The sequence below is a fragment of the Stomoxys calcitrans genome, chromosome 1, assembly GCF_963082655.1.
Source record: "Stomoxys calcitrans chromosome 1, idStoCalc2.1, whole genome shotgun sequence".
In the NCBI taxonomy this organism is placed as follows: domain Eukaryota; kingdom Metazoa; phylum Arthropoda; class Insecta; order Diptera; family Muscidae; genus Stomoxys; species Stomoxys calcitrans.
The window spans coordinates 230,691,196-230,711,133 of NC_081552.1; the positions used below are offsets into that span (position 1 = coordinate 230,691,196).

At 43.0% G+C, this 19,938-nt stretch overlaps 2 protein-coding genes across 2 annotated transcripts; both read right to left on the reverse strand.

Annotated features, from left to right (window-relative positions):
- Positions 1–2,532: 2,532 nt before the first annotated feature.
- On the reverse strand, positions 2,533–12,452 carry LOC131997630 (uncharacterized). The gene is made up of 3 exons (XM_059368774.1): positions 12,438–12,452; positions 2,805–3,669; positions 2,533–2,741 (listed from the first exon to the last, which is right to left on the reverse strand). The coding sequence occupies exons 1-3, from the start codon at positions 12,450–12,452 to the stop codon at positions 2,533–2,535; spliced, it is 1,089 nt and encodes a 362-aa protein (XP_059224757.1).
- Positions 12,453–12,581: 129 nt separating this feature from the next.
- Positions 12,582–19,448, reverse strand: LOC106093917 (uncharacterized). Its single transcript, XM_059368783.1, has 4 exons — positions 19,380–19,448; positions 19,208–19,314; positions 13,534–13,579; positions 12,582–13,478 (listed from the first exon to the last, which is right to left on the reverse strand). Exons 1-4 carry the CDS (start codon positions 19,446–19,448, stop codon positions 12,582–12,584), a joined length of 1,119 nt encoding a protein of 372 aa, XP_059224766.1.
- Positions 19,449–19,938: the final 490 nt, after the last annotated feature.

A 19,938-nucleotide genomic window follows, 5' to 3' on the forward strand; every position in this document is an offset into this window, starting at 1 on the left:
GTTTTCTGTCCAATATCACTCCTAAGTATTTGACCTTCGATATCTGACAAGGTCAAATACTTAAATGTGATGTAAGGCCGCTTCAGCGGCACTAAAGGTCCTCCTGATGGCAGGGCGATTTGACGTGATTCTTATCCAGGAACCATGGGTGTGTAGAACAATGGTTCGTAGACTAAGAATTCCGGGATTTAAACTTCTCCAGGGTACGGGAAATGGGAGACACAGAGCCTGTATTTTGACAAAGCATAGTCTAAATGTTTTTCTTCTTCCGTCGCCAAGCACTGAAGATTTAGTAGTAGCCAGCCTTGATATAAACAAGTCTCATTACTAGTTAGGGGAAAGTTTCCCAGCACTCTAAGTGGTATACTTCAGGAAGCTCTACGTGCAACAGCGAAGTGGGCTACCAAAAGTGGTCTAGGTATAAATCCGTGCAAGACAGATGTAGTTCTTTTCAGCAGGGCACACAAGTTGCCTACAGTGGAACCTGTCTCCTTGGAAGGAGAGAATATTCCATTTACAGAAAGGCCAAAATACCTGGTGTTTTGCTGGAAATTGAACTGCAAATCCAACATTTTGGAAAGGGCAGGAAAGACAACTCTTGCCCTATATACCTGCAAGACAGCCTTTGCCAAAAATTGGGGGTTAAGACCGCGTTTCATGCATTGGGTATATACTGCAGTTGTTAGATCTATAATGCTATATGGTGTTGTGGTCTGGTGGACGACGCTTCAAAAGTCCACCTACTACTCAATACTTAGGCGGATCCAAAGGATGGCTTGTTTGTTGCCTACAGTGGAACCTGTCTCCTTGGGAGGAAAGAATGCTTTATTTATGGAAAGCGCCAAACAACTGGGTGTTTTGCTGGAAATTGAACTGCAAATCCAACATTTTGGAAAGGGCAAGAAAGGCCACTTTTGCTCTATACACCTGCAAGAGAGCCTTTGCCAAAAGTTGGGGGTTAAGACCGCGTTTCATGCATTGGGTATATACTGCAGTTGTCAGACCTATAATGCTATATGGTGTTGTGGTCTGGTGGACGGCGCTTCAAAAGTCCACCACCTACTCAATACTTAACCGGATCCAAAGGATGGCTTGTTTGTGCATTACAGCCGCACTGAGGACAGCCAAATCTTAATGCTACATCTTATGCCTCTGGGCATTGTGGCCACCCAAATGACAGCAACCACTGCCGTGAAGCTAAGAAAGCTTTCTCATTGGTCATTTGGGGGCTACGGAAAATATCCGATGTTCGTGGCAGTATGGATTACACCCTACCTGAGTCGCTTTTTGATAAAAAAAAGTACTGTACTGCACTATTCCTGATAGAACCGATTGGAACTACGATATCCCTGGCAACAGAAGTTACATAGACTTTTATGCGGATGGTTCCAAACTAATCGACCAGCTGGGCTTTGAGGTGTACTCTAAAGATCTAGAACTGGTCATATCGAAAAGGTTATCCGACCACTGCAGTGTGTATCAAGTGGAGATACTTGCAATGAAGGAAGTGGTAGAATGGCTAAGATGTAATGTCATTACGACGATTGGCATAGATGTCTCTCTCTCTGAAAGCTGGGCAGCCTTCCCTAGAACACAAAAACCGACCTCACCTTTAACAGATCTCTCAACGAGACAGTTCAAAATCCCCCTTTTCTGGATGCCGGGCCACAGAGATATCCCAGAGAATTGTAAAGCGGACGAGCTTGCGAGTCTAGGAACTACCCGACACATTACAGGGATACTGGAATCTGTGAGTATGCCCCTAGCGACATGTAAGCTAAGTTTTCAGAACCAGGCCCAAAGGACAACGAATGATAGATGGTCATAAAGAGGGGGCTGTGAGCATTCCAAAATTTTGTGGCCTAATCTAGACTTTAAGAGGTCTACCGCTTTGCTGTCATTGGCTAGAGCAGACGTCTCAGTCATTTTGTCCGTCATCGGAAAACATGCTGACAGATTTAAGGTTGCCAGCAATGGCTTTTCCAGAAGCTGTGAGAAAGGACATCGAAGAAGAAGAGACTATAGAACAGCTTCTGGGTGTGTGTCCCGCACTAGCAGTCAGAAGGAGTTCCACTTTAGGTTCTCATTTCTTTGAGAACCTGTCTGATTTAGCGGATGTGAACATTCGCAAGTTATTGGGCTTTTAAAGAGATCCGGATGTTTCAGCGGTAGGAAGTAGGAGGTATCTTCCATCTTCTGTTCCTAATGGGTGAGTCTGATGATAGACTGCCACTTAAACCTAACCTAGGTGTAATTGGAAAATTTTTAAAAAATATAACTACAACACAAATGCTCTAAATGATGATTATATGAAATTTCATCAAAATCGAACTAGGGAGTCGTGGGAGGGTCAGGCGTTAATGGGTTAATTTATAACAAAAACACTTTCAAATATGATTCGAAAATATTTTATTTCGTTTCGTTATTTTTATAAAAATATAAAGCGTTTTTCTAAAATTTAACTAAAGATCACATGTTTGCTGCAAAAAGACTTAAACAACATTTCTCTTGCTTTTGCAGAAGTTTGGCTAATTAACGGTGACGACGGAAGACACGACGACGTTGGGTCTTGTAACGATAACCATCAGCATCGGAGAACGAATGAGAAGGAGATGAAGCAGCACCAGTATCATAAGACTCATACGAGGCAGCAGGGGCTGAGTAGGAAGCTTCGGAGTACGAAGCTTCTGGAGCACTGTAACTAGCAACAGAGTTGGAAGCTAGAGGGGGCAAATATTCAGCTGAGACATCACGACGATGACGGCGAGAAGTTCTAAAGACACGACGGCGTTGAGTTTTGTAACGATAGCCCTCATCTGAGGAGTAGGAGTGGGCAGGAGCTGAAGCACCAGTATCATAAGATTCGGAGTATGAAGCGGCGGGTGCAGAATAAGAAGCAGCTGGGGCGGAGTAGGAAGCGGCGGGGGCAGAGTATGAGACAGCTGGGGCAGAGTATGAAGCAGCTGATCCAGAGTAGGAACCAGCAGGAGAAGAATAGGAAGTTTCTTCGGCGGCATACGAAGCAGCTGGAGCAGAGGCTGCAGGTGGCAAGTACTCGGTGGAGACACCACGACGATGACGACGAGAAGTTCTAAAGACACGACGGCGTTGAGTTTTGTAACGGTAGCCCTCGTCTGAGGAGTAGGAGTGGGCAGGAGCTGAAGCACCAGTATCATAAGATTCGGAGTATGAAGCGGCGGGTGCAGAATAAGAAGCAGCTGGTGCCGAGTAGGAAGCAGCTGGTGCCGAGTATGAGGCAGCTGGGGCAGAGTATGAGGCAGCTGGGGCAGAGTATGAAGCAGCTGATCCAGAGTAGGAACCGGCAGGAGAAGAATAGGAAGTTTCTTCGGCAGCATAAGAAGCAGCTGGAGCAGAAGCTGCAGGTGGCAAGTACTCAGTGGAGACACCACGACGATGACGGCGATAGACACGACGACGATGAGTCTTATAACGATAACCCTCATCCGAAGAGAAAGTATGGGCTGGAGCCGAGGCAGATGTATCATAAGACTCTACATCTGAAGAGGGGGCAGCATATATGACTTCTGGAGCGGGAGCGGAAGCAGCTACAGCACTACCTTCTGAACCGCCAGCAAATGGTGGTAAATATTCATTGCTAACTTGAGCAGTGGCAGTAGCCACCACAAAGGCGAAAATAATTAAAAATTTCTAAAATTTAAAAACAAAAGCGTTTAATTATTTACCATCCCCCCATCAACAATTGAAATTTCCATACTAACCATATTTGCTGTTGTGGCTGCTATCTCCAAATGGCTAAAGAATCCAAACGACAATGGTATGTTATGGCAGCAAATCTTCCTTTTTATACACAAAATAAAGGAACATCTTCAATGAAATTGCAATTTATCTTCGTAGAGAAGTAGAATATTTACTTTAACTGAAGAATAATGCAAAAAAAATTGAAAAAAACAGAAGCAAAAAAAAATCTAAACAAATGTTTAATCTTTGATTAGCCTGCTGAACCAGTAGATGTTGATGATGATGATGATGATGATGATGCTACTCCCCGATGGGGGTGCGCACACATTTAGACACTGAGCTAAGCGATCGATTAACACATCCCCAACGAAAATACAAATTGGCCTTTCACTTTTAATTGTAGCCACAACAGTTAACCATCGACTGCTGTATTTGGACAAACGCTTATTTGAAATAATACAAAAATATAATTATAAGAATTTTTAATTTTTTTAACTCTAAAATGTTTTCGACTATTCCAAGACACATAATTTGTTAGCATCTGCAAAAGGAGGAGATTAATTGCACCTGCTGTATGACTGTATGACTGTGTGGATGTGTGACTGTGGCAGCGGCACGATCTCATCTCCTCCGCTGGACTTTCCTCATTTATTTATTTTCCTTTGCTGTCTCATCTGCATTTTGGCAGCTTAAATGCTAATTTAGCTTAAGTGATTAATGGCTAATCCCCATCACCATAGAAAGCAGTGGTGAGTCGAGGCGGCAATTTTAAGGCATTGCAGACATTAAGGCGCTCTCGTATGGCGTGTGTCGCTGTCAACAACTTTTTTTTTTTTTGTTTTTTGTTCCAAGAAAATGTGGGATTTTTTCTCTGAATTTCTAGACATGGAGGAGGCAGCTGCCGTTGAGATGATGAACCCGAAATGGAAGGAAAAAAACGGTGACTTGGAGTCTATGCAAAATTATCATTAAAAATTAGCCACTGATATGGTGGCAATGAATCTTCAAAAAAAAAAATCACATATTCTTTAATATATGGATCTGCGTATACCACATTCAAAACGTTCTAAGAACGTGGACGTTTTTAAGTTATATTTGAAGAGGGACTTTTTCGGCTTTCTCTTTGTCAATATGTCGGTGTCAGTAAAATTCCTAAATCCCATCTATCAGAATCATGTTTGATTGCCTGGCAAATATTGACTTGGGAAGGTTAGTCATTTTTGAAGTTTTAGTTGTATTATTACCATACCACAAAGTTTAAATGATTTGCAAATATTTATTTGGCCATTAATTCTTTGCTGCATTCTCCCAGCCTTATGTTTTCTTGCTGATAGAAAAAAATTTAGCTAAATTCAGCTTTTGGTTTTAGGACTAGGAAAATATGACGATGCTCCCAAGGACTTGGACGGACTGCTTTCTAGGCGGAATTTTCACCTCGCGTTAAAAAAAAAAAAATACTTTGAGAAACAAAAGAATAGAAAGACGGGACACCCCTAACGTTGAGGGCCCACGCAAATGTAAAAAGACATTAAGTTCGGCCGGGCCGAACTTTGGATCCCCACCACCTCAGGTATATACGGAAACCAACTTTCCTCATAATCCGCTGAAAAATGCATAATTTATGACCACATAACAGCTATATCGAAATATGGTCCGTTTTGGACCAAATTCGGCACGGACATTGAGTGGTCTAATAACTACAAGTCATTCTTCAATTTTGTAAAACAAAATATAGAGCTTTTTGGTAGCCATGTTCAAATATAGACCGATCTGAACCATAAACGGATGGCGGATGTCGAAAAGCCTAACATAAGTCAATGTGTCAAATTTCAGCGAAATCGAATTATAAATGCGCCTTTTATGGGGCCAAGACTTTAAATCGAGAGATCGGTCTATATGGCAGCTATATCCAAATTTGGACCGATCTGGGCCAAATTGTAGAGGGATGTCGAAGGCCCTAACGCAACTCACTGTCCCAAATTTCGACGACATCAGACAATAAATGCGCCTTTTATGGGTCCAAAAACTTAAATCGAGAGATCGACCTTTATGGCAGCTATATCCAAATCTGGACCGATCTGTGCCATATCAGAGAAGTATGCCAAGGGGCTTAACTTAACTCACCGTCCCAAATTTCAGCCAATTCGGGCAATAAGTGCGTCTTTTATGCACAAAACCTTAAATCGAGAGATCGGTCCATATGGCAGCTATATCCAAATTTGGACCGATCTGGGCCAAATTGAAGAGGGATGTCAAAGGGCCTAACATACCTCACTGCCCCAAATTTCGACGAAATCGAACAATAAAAGCGCCTTTTATGGGGCCAAGACCTTAAATCGAGAGATCGGTCCATATGGCAGCTATATCCAAATTTGGACCGATCTGGGCCAAATTGAAGAGGGATGTCAAAGGGCCTAACATACCTCACTGCCCCAAATTTCGACGAAATCGAACAATAAAAGCGCCTTTTATGGGGCCAAGACCTTAAATCGAGAGATCGGTCTATATGGCAGCTATAACCAACTCCGGAGCGATCTGAGCCAAATTGAAAAATGATTTCGAAAGCCCTAACGCAATTCACTGTCCCAAATTTCGGGCACATCGGACAATAAGAGCGCTTTTTATGGGCCCAAGACCTTAAATCGAGAGATCGGTCTATATGGCAGCTATATCCAAATTTGAACAGGTCTGGGCCAAATTGAAGAGGGATGTCAAAGGACCTTACACAACCTACTGTCCCAAATTTCGGCGAGATCGGGCAAAAAATTTACCTTTTATGGGCCCAAGACCTAAAAACGGTCGGTCTATATGGCAGCTATATCCAAATCTGGACCGATCTGTGCCATATTGCAGAAGTATGTCAAGGGGCTTAACTCAACTCACCGTCCCAAATTTCAGCAAAATCGGGCAATAAGTGCGTCTTTTATGGGCCTTAAACCCAAAATCGGAGGATCGGGCTATATGGCAGCTATATCCAAATTTGGACCGATCTGAGCCAAATTGCAAAATGATGTCCAAGGCCCTAACGCATCTCACTGTCCCAAATTTCGGCGAGATCGGACAATAAATGCGCCTTTTATGGACCCAAAACCTTTAATCGAGAGATCGGTCTATATGGCAGCTATATCCAAATCTGGACCGATCCGAGCAAAATTGAAGTATGATGTCGAAGGCCCTAACGCAACTCACTGTCCAAATTTCAACAAAATCGGGCAATAAGTGCGTCTTTTATGGGCCTAAGACCTTGAAAAGGAGGATCGGTCTATATGGCAGCTATAACCAACTCTGGAGCGATCTGAGCCAAATTGAAAAATGATGTCGAAGCCCCTAACATAACTCACTGTCCCAAATTTCGGCGAGATCGAACGATAAATGCGTCTACTATGGTCCCGAAATAATCATAATCCAAGATCTGTTTATATGGCAGCTTTATCAGGTTATGTACCGACATAGACCATGCTTAGCACAGTTATTGGAAGTAGTACCAAAACACCTGGTGCAAAATTTCAGTCAAATCGGATGACAATTGCGCCCTCTACAGGCTCAAGAAGTCAAGATCCAAGATCGGTTTATATGGCAGCTATACCAGGTTATGTACCAATTTGCGCCATACTAAGCGCAGTTGTTGGAAGTCATAACAAAACATCCCATGCAAAATTTCAGCAAAATCGGATAACAATTGCGCCCTCAAAAGGATGAAGAAGTCAAGACCCAAGATCGGTTTATATGGCAGCTATACCATTTTATGAACCGATTTCTATGATACATAGAACAGTTGCTGGAAGTGATACCAAAACATCACCTGCAAAATCTCAGTATAATCGGACGAGAATTGCGGCCTCTAGAGGCTCAAGAAGTCAAGACCCAAGATCGGTTTACATGGCAGCTATATCAAAACATGGACTGATATGGACCATTTACAATCCCAATCACCCTACACTAGTAAAAAGCATTTGTTCAAAATTTCAAGCGTCTAGCTTAACTCTTTCGAAAGTTAGCGTGCTTTCGACAGACATACGGACGGACAGACGGGCGGACATGGCTAGTTCGACTTAAAATGTCACGACCATCAAGAATTTATGGGGTCTTAGACCCAAAATTCGAGGTGTTACAAACAGAATGACTAAATAACTATGTTTACCTCCAAGTCAGAATGAGGTCCAAATAGCTGTGACCCGACTAAAGAACAACAAGGCAGCCGGAGCCGACGGGTTAACCGCTGAACTATTTAAGACCGGAGGCGACACGCTGATAAGGCGTATGCATCAGCTTATCTGCTCAATCTGACTAGAAAAACGCATACCCGATGATTTTAACCTCAGCACACTATGTCCCGTACACAAGAAAGGAGACAAGACGGAATGTGCCAACTACAGAGGAATACGTCTCCTCCCCATTGCATACAAGATACTCTCGAGCGTACTGTGGGAAAGATTAAAACCTAAAGTCAATGAGATAATTGGCTTTAGGTTTAGACCTGATAAATCCACCCTAGACCCGAGAAGGACAAATCAACACCTGCCATCTCTTTGTTGACTACAAAGCCGCCTTCGATACTCCTTTACGTTCAAAGGTATTTCAAGCCATGTCTGAGTTTGGTATCCCTGCAAAATTAATAAGACTCTGCAGGATGACACTTGCTGATACGCGTTCCTCAGTAAGAATAGGAAAGAATCTCTCGGAACCATTTAATAGCAAACGAGGTTTCAGACAAGGAGACAGCCTATCGTGGGATCTCTTTAATATCCTGCTGGAGAAGATTATACGAGATGCAGATGTGAATAGATACGGCACACTAATCACAAGAGAGCACATGCTACACGTCTATGCCGACGACATCGATATCATAGGTCGGTCACCGGAAGTAGTAACTGCAGCCTTTGAAAGAATCGAAAGAGAGTCAGTGAAAATGGGTCTGGCAGTAAATGGAGATAAGACGAAATGGATGGTTTCAACTCCCAAAGAGCCTTGCACAACCGAGCAGATAAAGGAAATGGAGAAAGTTGGGAACCACAACTTTGAGACAGTCAGTAACTTTATCTACCTCGGCACCGCCGTAACCGAAACGAATGACACCAGTTTTGAGATTAAGCGAAGAATAATACCGGCAAACAGATGCTACTTTGGACTAAGTAAGCAGTTTAGAAACAAGGCCAATCCTCGATAGACGAAGATTACACTAAACAAGACACTGTTACCACCTGTGCTGTTATATGGTTCTGAGGCATGGGTACTTGTGAAAACAGATGAGTCAGTACTTGGAGTATTTGAGAGAAAGATTCTTTGTAAAATATATGAACCAGTTTGCGTTAGTGGAGAATATAGGCGACGTATGAACCACGAGCTGTATGACGACGATAGCATAGTAACACGCATCAAAACACAACGGCTGTGTAGGCTAGGTCATGTTGTCAGAATGGATGAAGAAGCTCCAGCAAAGAAGTCTTTTGAAGCCAAACACGGTGGTACACACAAACCGGGAAGACCAAAGGTCCGTTGGAAAGATCGAGTGGTGGGTGACACCTCGAAACTTGATGTCCGAGATTTTAGAATGAGCGCAGAAGATCGAGGCACTTGGAACGCTATTCTACGTTCGGCTAGTGGAACAAACATTCTGTCATAGCCAATTAAAGTAAGTAAGTAAAGTGAAGTATACCCCCATCCTATGGTGGAGGGTATACAAAGGACCAAGATTTGCGGATCTACACCTGGAGTGTCCGTACGCTTTATAGATAAGGTGCAGTATAGGCATTGGCGGTTGATTGGAGAAGTGCAAGGCAGATATTACCCCCTTACGATGGACCGGGAATGACTGGAGATGGGCAACTACCTAAAAGGTATTTACCCGGTAAATTGGGTAAATACCCGGGAATTTACCCATTTATAACCAAAAGCTGGGTATTTATAATTTGAGAGATATCTTTAACTTTTACTAAACAATTTTTGATGGTTTCCTATTCTAAGTATATAAACCTAACCCTCTGATCTCATATCAAATCGGATATAAGTTATATATAGCCGCTATATAGATCGATCTAAAGACTTAAAGACTTGAGGCATAAAATTGGTAATTTTTCATCCGATTTCGATTAAATTTAGCACAATGAGTTCTGGTAGACCCCTACCCATTTCTGTGAAGTTTGGTTCAGATCAGACTATTTTTGGATATAGCTATCCTACAGACCGACTGCCCGATCTCCCGATATAGGGAGATCGGGCAGTAAATAAAATAAACATTTCTTACCCGAATTCGATGAAATTTGGCACACTGTGTTCTGGTAGACCCCTAACCATTCCTGTCAAATGTGGTCCAGATAGGACCATTTTTGGATATAGCTGCCATATAGACCGATCTCCCGATATAGAGTATTGAGCTCATAAGAGGAGCATTTTTCATCCGATTTGGATGAAATTGAAAACAGTGCGTTTTGGTACCCCTCTAAACATTTTTGTTGAATATCGTTCAAATTGGACCATACTTGGATATAGCTGCCATATAGACCGATCTCCCGATAAAGAGTACTGAGCTCATAAGAGGAGCATTTTTCATACGATTTAGATGAAATTTGGCACACTGTGTTCTGGTAGACCCCTAACCATTCCTGTCAAATGTGGTCCATATAGGACCATTTTTGGATATAGCTGCCATATAGACCGATCTCCCGATATAGAGTATTGAGCTCATAAAAAGAGAATTTTTCATCCGATTTGGATGAAATTTGAAACAGTCCGTTTTGGTATCCCTCTAAACATTTTTGTTGAACATCTAGATTGGGCCACATTTGACAAGAATGGGTAGGGGTCTACCATACGCACTGTGCCACCAATTGTGCCACAATCCACATAAAAGCAACATTTTTCAATATCAGCCTTATTTGTGCCCATGCCCCGACGCACAATGGGGGAAAATCGAAAAAAAAACTTGTAAAAAATATGCCGTGTGAGAACGGTTCGAGATATATCTTTGAAATTTGAAATGGTTAGAGCTGCAGTGTTAGCGAGATCGTGTGCAAAATTTGAAGGTTGTCCGCGCGCCTTTTAGCAGACCTTTAAAGTTGGATAGTGAGGCCATATAGCCGATCTCTCGGTTTAAGGTTTTGGGCCCATAAAAGGCGCATTTATTGTCCGATTTAGCCATAATTTGGGTCAGTGAGTTGTGTTAGGGCCTTCGATATTCTTTTTCAATTTGGCTCAGATCGGTTCAGATTTGCATATAGCTGCCGTATAGACCGATCTCTCGATTTAAGTTTTTGGGCTCATAAAAGACGCATTTATTGTCCGATTTCGCCCAAATTTGGGACAGTGAGTTGTATTAGGCGCTTCCATATCCTTCTTCAATTTGGCTCACATCGGTCCAGATATGGATATAGTTGCCATATAGCCGATCTCTCGGTTTAAGGTCTTGGGCCTATTAAATGTGCATTAATTGTCCGATTTCGTTGAAATTTGAGACAGGGAGTTGTGTTAGGCCCTTCGACACTTTTTTTTTCCAATTTGATTCAAATCCATCCAGATTTAGGTACATAGACCCCATATAGACAGATCTGCCGGTTTAAGGTTTTGGGCCCATAAAAAGCGCATTTATAATCCGATTTCGCTGAAAATTTGGACAGTGAGTTGTGTTAACCCCTTCGACATCCGCTTTTTTTTAATTTGGCCCAGATCGATCCAGATTTGAATATAGCTGTCATATGGACCGATCTCTCGATTTAAGGTCATGGGCCTATAAAAGGCACATTTATTGTCCGATGTGGCCTAAATTGGGGACAGTGAATTGCTTGAGGCCCTTCGACATCTTTTTGCAATTTGGTTCAGTTCGGTTCAGATTTGGATATAGCCCCCATATAGACAGATCTGCCGATTTAAGATTTTGGGCCCATAAAAGGCGCATTTATAATCCGATTTCGCTGAAATCCTTTTTTTAGACCAGATCCACACAAATTTTGATATAGCTGCCATATAGATCGATCTTTCGGATTTAAGGTAGTAGGCCTACAAAAGGTGCGTTTATTGTTGGTTCGATGTTCGGTGTTTTGGTTTGATCATCAACAATAGTTCATAACCTGATATAGCCCCCATATAAGCTGATTTCGGATCTTGAGTTCTTGAGCCGCTAGAGGGCGCAGTTATTTTCCGATTTGAAATTTGATATCTCGATTCAAGGTAGCAGGCCTATAAAAGGTGCGTTTATTGTTGGTTCGATGTTCGGTGTTTTGGATTGACCATCAACAATAGTTCATAACCTGATATAGCCCCCATATAAGCTGATTTCGGATCTTGATTTCTTGAGCCGCTAGAGGGCGCTGTTAGTTACAGATTTGGTTGAAATTTAACATGAAGTGTTTTGGTTTGACCATCAACAACTGTGCCAAGTATGGGTCCAAAGTGGTTCATAATCTAATACAGCTCCCATATAAACCGATCTCGTATCTTTACTTCTTAAGCCGCTAGAGGGCGCAATTATTATCAGTTTTGACTGAAATTAAGCATGTACTGTTTTGTTCTAACTTCTAACAACTATGCTAAGTATGGTTTAAATCGGCTCATAAACTGATATAGCTCCCATATAATCCGATCTGGGATCTTGACTTTGTGAGCCTCTATTTGAGCCCATTATTATCCAATTTGGCTGATATTTTGCAGAAAGTGTTGTGGTTTCATTTCAGCGTTGAATAATTCTCACTTGTCACTTAGTTTTAAATTCTCATAGCCCTTACGATAACCAAAGACATGTTTTGATACATTTCACATTTTTTTATTTTCTCTATAAAGAGAGCTAGATCACATTTAAGTTCGTTTTTAATCTCGACCCTTAAATACTAGGTATTTAAATTCGAAATAAATTGGCCTCTTTGAATGGCTTAGAAACGATGACGACGAGAAGTTCTGAAGACACGACGACGTTGAGTCTTGTAACGATAGCCATCATCCGAAGAGTAGGAGTGAGCTGGGGCAGAAGCAGAAACATCATAGGTTTCATAGGAGGCAGCTGGGGCGGAGTAAGAAGCAGCAGCGGGGGCAGAGTAGGACACAGCAGCAGCGGGGGCAGAGTAAGAAACAGCAGGAGCTGAGTATGAAGCAGCAGCGGGAGCAGAGTAAGAAACAGCGGGGGCTGAGTAGGAAGCAGCGGGAGCTGAGTAGGAAGCAGCAGGAGCCGAGTAGGAAGCAGCAGGGGCAGAGTAGGAAGCTACAGGTGGCAAGTATTCGGTAGAGACATCACGACGATGACGACGAGCAGTTTTGTAGACACGACGACGTTGGGTCTTATAACGATAACCATCATCCGAAGAGTAGGAATGAGCTGGGGCAGAAGCAGAGACATCATAGGTTTCATAGGAAGCAGCAGCTGGAGCAGAGTAGGAAGCAGCTGGTGCGGAATAAGAAGCAGCTGGAGCAGAGTAGGAAGCATCTGGGGCGGAGTAGGAAGCAGCAGGGGCAGCATAGCTGGCAGCTGGAGCCGAATAAGCAGCTACAGGTGGCAAATATTCAGTGGACACATCACGACGGTGGCGATGACGATAGACACGGCGACGTTGGGTCTTATAACGATAACCCTCATCGGAGGAGTACGAGTGGGCGGGCTCAGAAGCAGCTCCAACATCGTAACTTTCTGCAGAATAAGATGGAGCAGCATAGGCAATTTCAGGAGCAGGTGCTGATGCAGCTACACTGTAGGAGGATTCAGCATGGGGAGGCAAATATTCATTGCTCAGCTGAGCAGTAGCGGCAGCCACCAAGGCGAAGACAATCAAAAATTTCTGCAAACAACATTCATTAACACCAGCATATGCAACTTCAGACACTACCACTTACCATCTCGTTTTTGGGGGGTATTCCAATTGATTCCTTGCTTATGCTTCTAATCCACAGAAGATAATGATACCACTTTCAAGCTATAGCCATCTTTTTATACAAAATTATTTTCCTCTAATGCACCTTTTGGCTGGATAGTTGGCTATGAGTGCAAAATAAATGACTCAATTCTTTGGAAAAGAAAGAAGCTGTCAAAAAAAAGTGCATTCACAATGCTTGATCACCCTGCTTGACAAGAACGATCCATTCTATTCCCCGATGCTGTCGCCATCCCAAATCCCAAGCTGTTATGCACCTTTCACTTTATTTGGAATGTGGCTGCAAGTGTGTGTTATACAATTATTTGTCAAGCTTCCCTTCCTCTTCTTCTCTCCGATTCTACTCTTCCCATCGACGGAACAAACAATACATTTATTTTAATAATCTATGAATCCAGGCAGGGATTTATTGTCACCTGTCGTTGAGCTATGGCACGAGCGAAAAAAACCTGTTTCCCACTCATGTGGGTGATTGTTTCGTTTTGCGGTTTATGGGCGAGTTTGGCTTCCTTCCTCTTTCTTAAATTTAGCTTAATGTCAAAATGGTTTAAGAAATTGGGGAAAGGTGTGATTTAAGGTTCTTCGCTAACTCTAAACGCCAAACACTTAACAAATGCGACTTATTGTTGGCAGAAAAAAAATTGAAATGCGTTGCTACTGTGAAATATAAAACCCCAAGAAATTCATTACGTATTGCATGTCATTATTTATGACTCCATAATTCATTGCGCAAGACTTTAATACCCTCAATATCTGCTCAATTATATGGGGCTAGAAAAGTATCTCAAAAACATTTGACTTATTTTAGGAACAAAAGTTGATAATCAGATAACCAATCACATTTCGCTGAAATATTCTCATTAGGGAAAAATTTCATAGAAATAGGTCGAAACTGATGTCACAGGTGCTTCTGTCAAACTTTTCAATAGGGCGAAAGCCACAAGGGAACCTTACGATTGGGATCCGGCCCTGGATAGTTGTTACCACCACACAAGCTTGAGCATTGAGGTCCAATCTGTGTGATGTTCATTGCTGCAACGAGAAGCTTAGCTGCGAGCTACCGGGCGAGTCCACAGGTTGCGGATAGTGGAATGCTCCATATGGAGTAGCTTCAAAGGCAGTCGCGGACAATCCGTAGAATCGAGCGGAAAGTCTAAGTGAGAGGCCGGGCGGCACCAGCTCTTGCACAAATACCGAGTACCTATGATACTCGTTATGACGACTAGGCGAGTTAGTGGCAACTTTAAATAATCAATGGCCACTCTGTTCCCACGGCGTTCGGTCCTTTGGAGCGGAACGAGATTGCTCAACTACAGAAGCTTGAAGAGGATCGCCACCTCCATATAAAAATGTGGCTACAACAACAACGGTTCTGTAGGACAACATCTGTAAGACTAAGCTAAGAAAATGCAAGGATAAGTCGGGCGGAGCCGACTATAAAATACCCTTAACCACCTTGTGTAAGTATTTAGAACTTTTTATACCCTCCACCATAGAATGGGGGCATACTAATTTCGTCATTATGTTTGTAACACCTAGAAATATGCGTCCAAGATCCCAAAAGTAAAATATATTCTTGATCGTCGTGAAATTTTCAGTCCATCTAGCCATGTCCGTCCGTCTGTCTGTCGAAAGCACGCTAACTTTCGAAGGAGTAAAGCTAGCCGATTGAAATTTTGCAAATGCAAATTTGCAAATTTTGCCCATGAACATTCCGCTAAGGAACAGGGGCAAACTTCTCACATATCAATGAGTGCAGTCCGATTCAAGTTTAAGCTCAATGATAAGGGGCCTGCTTTTTATAGCCGAGTCCGAACGGCGTGCCGCAGTGCGACAACTCTTTGGAGAGAAGTTTTACATGGCATAGTACCTCACAAATGTTGCCAGCATAAGGAGGGGAAAACCACCGCTGAAAATTTGTTTTCTGATGGTCTCGCCAGGATTCGAACCCAGGCGTTTAGCGTCATAGGCGGACTTGCTAACCTCTGCGCTACGGTGGCCTCCCAAATTTTTTTTGAAATTTAGCACCTACACTTTTTATTAGAGTAGGTCGGTTGGTATTGTAAATGGTTCAAATCGGTCCATGTTTTGACATAACTGCCATATAAACCGATCTTGGGTCTTGACTTCTTGAGCCTCTAGAGGAAGCAATTCTAATCCGATTTGACTGAAATTTTGCACGTAGTGTTTTGATATCACTTTCAACGACAGTGCTAAGTATGGTTCAAATCCATTTATAACCAGATATAGCTGCCATATAAACCGATCTTGGGTCTTGACTTCTTGAGCCTCTAGAGGGCGCAATTCTCATCCGATTTGAATAAAATTTTGCACGTAGTGTTTCGATATCACTTTCAACGACTGTGCTAAGTATGGTTGAAATCGGTTCATAACCTGATATAGCTGCCATATAAACCGATCTTGGGCCTTGACTTCTTGAGCCTCTAGAGGGCACAATTCTCGTCGGATTTAACTGAAAATTTTCACGTGGTTTTTTGTTATCACTTCCAGCGACTGTGCTAAGTATGGTTTTAATCGGTCCATGCTTTGATCTAGCTGCCATATAAACCGATCTTGGGTCTTGACTTCTTGAGCCTCTAGAGGGCGCAATTCTCATCCGATTTGACTGAAATTTTGCAAATGGTGTTTTGGTATCACTTCTAACAACTGTGCTAAGTATAGTTCAAATCCATTTATAACCAGATATAGCTGTCATATAAACCGATCTTGGGTCTTGACTTCTTGAGCCTCTAGAGGGCGCAATTCTCGTCCGAGTTGACAGAAATTTGGCACGAGGTGTTTTGGTATTACTTCTAACAACTGCGCTATGTATGACTCAAATCGGTTCATAACCTGATATAGCGGCCATATAAACCGATCTTGGGTCTTGACTTCTAGAGCCTCTAGAGGACGCAATTCTCGTCCGATTTGACAGAAATTTTGCACGCGGTGTTTTGATACCACTTCCAACGACTATGCTAAGTATGATTCAACTGGGTTCATAACCTGATGTAGCTGCCATATAAACCGATCTTGGGTCTTGACCTCTAGAGCGCGCAATTCTCATCCGATTTGGCTGAAATTTTGTACAACGGCTTCTCTCATGACCCTCAACATACGTGGCTAATATGGTCTGAATAGATCAATAGCTTGATACAGCTCCCATATAAACCTATCTCCCGATTTTGCTTCTTGAGCCCCTACAAGGTGCAATTCTTATCCGAATGAACTGAAATAGTGCACAATGACTTCTACAATATTCAGCAATCATTTATGGTCCAAATCGAACTATAACCTGATATAGCTCCAATAGCATAACAGTTCTTATTCAATATTCTCTGTTTGCCTAAAAAGAGATACCGCGCATAGAACTCGACAAATGCGATCCATGGCGGAGGGTATATACTTATGTGCTATCTACAAAATCCTTAAATGTTTTCAATACCACTCCCCTAAGTTGGTTCATGTCCGATATTGTGTCTCCACCTAAGTACCGGTATCTGTTGGACGCCAAAGCCGGGCAATGACAAAGGAAATGCGCCAACGTCTCATCATCTTCCATACATAAGTGAGCCCGCAGTCCTAGGTGTCCCGTTGTGATACCGAAAGCTATACTGACCTCCTTCTTGCTTCCTTTCAGTAATAGCTTCGACTTTTCACGATCTGGACGGATTTTAGCCGTCCTACCGACCGTTTCGCTTTTCCACAATGTTGCATGCGCATTCGTCGCCCACTCCCTTAACTCGGACTGTGTCGACCCGAAAGGCTAAGGGTTAACCAAGTTTATTGACGGCAGTCCCCTGACCTTCACCGCCAAATCGTCTGCCTTTTCATTTTCCTTTACTCCGTTATGCCCCGGCACCCAAACGATGTGGATTTCGTCATCCTCAGAGAAGGCGTTACTTCTTACACAGCAAGACTGTTCGTGACCTTACCGTCCTGGTTGTTATTGCCGACATCCTCACGTTAGCACCACACCATTTCACGCATTCCGTGATCGCCCGGATCTCCGCCCGCAATACCGTATTATGGCCATACAGTCTAAAACAGATCTCAGTCCCTGGGTTCTCAATGTAAATCCCCAGACCCACTCTGTCCTCGAGCTTTGATCCATCCGTGTAACATGATCTTCCAGATGGATATACTAGGGCCGATGGCAGCAGTGCCTCGCACTCGACGTCAAGGTTCATCTCAGATATCCGATCGGAAACCTTTTCCCTTTCTTCCAGGTTTCTTATCGTCGCCTCGATTATACCGCGATGGTATGAGCTGCTCCCATCCTCAATCCATTCTCCCATCGCCTAAAGTCTCATAGCCGCAGTGGCTGCCTCACACTTACCCAGTATGATAATGGGTCGGATATCTAGAATGGTCTCCAGTGCCCTGGGGGTCGTGGTCCTTATCGCTCGGCCTATGACAAGACCACATGTATTCTGAATCTGTTGTATTATCTATACGTTGCACTTTTCCTCCATGGCAGGCCATCAAACTACTGACGCGTGAGTAAGTATTAGTCTAATCACGCTATCGTCAGTGGACCATCCTCGGATTCAAACCCCATTTCGAGCCATAGTACCCAACATCTGTGTGCCTTCTCGATACGCTGCTGAATGTGCTACTACCAATTCAATTTCCTGTCCAAGATCACTTCCAGGTGTTTGACCTTATCAGATATCGAAATCATTCTATTGAAGAAACATGGTGCTTCAAATTGGCCCACCTCCGTTTTCCTCGAGAACAGGCAGATATCAGTGTCGCCTGGGGTTAACCTTGAGGTCCCTAGGTCTAGCCCGCTCGTATGGCATCTCCAACACCATTTCGGCCCTTCGGCAAGGCTGATTCGAATCCTTACCCCTTGGATTGTATCATAACATCGCCTACTGACGGGTTCAAATGCCTCCTCGGCTAGCATCCGTAATAGGGTATTTATGGTGCTCACCCATAGCAGTGGTCATAAAATTCCCCCCTGTGTAGTACCCCATGCCACTTTTTCCCTTATATTTATGTCATGTGACTCATAATTTCTCCAACAATTCCCTAAAATATGGTTTATGAAGTCTTTAAGGACCCGGGACACTCTATACAGGTCAAAGGTTTGGATCAGTGTATCGGTCCGCCCATTGTTAAATGCCCCCTCGATATCTATGCATACCGCCAATCTGTACGATCAAAAATATTTCAATGAATTACAAACGAAATGACGAAGTTAGTATAGGCCCATCCTATGGTGAGGTGTAAGCAGAGGAACATTGCTGAGAGTGCAAAATACCAGAGTGTTTTGCTGGACAGGAGATCGAACTACAAATCAAACAACTTGGAAAGTGCAAGAAGGGCAACTCTTGCTGTATACACCTGCAACCGCGTATCATGCACTGGGTGTTTACTGCAGTTGTCAGAGCTATAATGCTATATGGTGTTGTGGTCTGGTGGACGGCGCTTCAAAAGTCCACTTACTCTTCAATACTGGGTGTATACTGCAGTTGTCAGAGCAATAATGCTATATGGTGTTGTGGTCTGGTGGACGGCGCTTCAAAAGTCCACTTACTCTTCAATACTGGGTGTATACTGCAGTTGTCAGAGCTATAATGCTATATGGTGTTGTGGTCTGGTGGACGGCGCTTCAAAAGTCCACTTACTCTTCAATACTGCTTAAGGCAAAACCAGCTGATGCCCTGGTTGCTACACCCAACGCTAGAAGGCCAAGGGAGTTTTCTCTTCGTTCAAGGCAAAACCAGCTGATGCCCTGAATTTGATGCTACACCCAACGCTAGAAGGCTAAGGGAGCATTCTCTTCGGTCAAGGCAAAACCAGCTGATGCCCTGAATTTGATGCTACACCCAACGCTAAGAAGGCTAAGGGAGCTTTCTCTTCGGTCATGCGGACACTCTTGCTTTATACACCTGCAACCGCGTATCATGCACTGGGTGTATACTACAGTTGTTAGAGCAATAATGCTATATGGTGTTGTGGTCTGGTGGATGGCGCTTCAAAAGTCCACTTACTCTTCAATACTGCTTTAGACAAAACCATCTAATGCCCTGAATTTGAAAAACTAGAACTGTTCGTATCAAGAAGTGGTGGAATAATTCTTCACATTTCCCTTGTTAATAGCAGTTGCATAGACTTCTTTACGAATGGATCCAAACTATAGACCAGGTGGGCTTCGGTGTGTATTCTGAAAAACTAGAACTGTGCGTAACGATAAGGCTACCCGTTCACAGTTAAAGAAGTGGTGGAATGATTTTTTCACATTTGACTCAACTTGGCTGTTTTTTTGAAATTTTTTTCAAATTGTTTGGGATTTTGTCCTTTCGCAATGGCTTAACAAAACTATGAAGTTAATGGTTGACAATTATAAATTTATTTT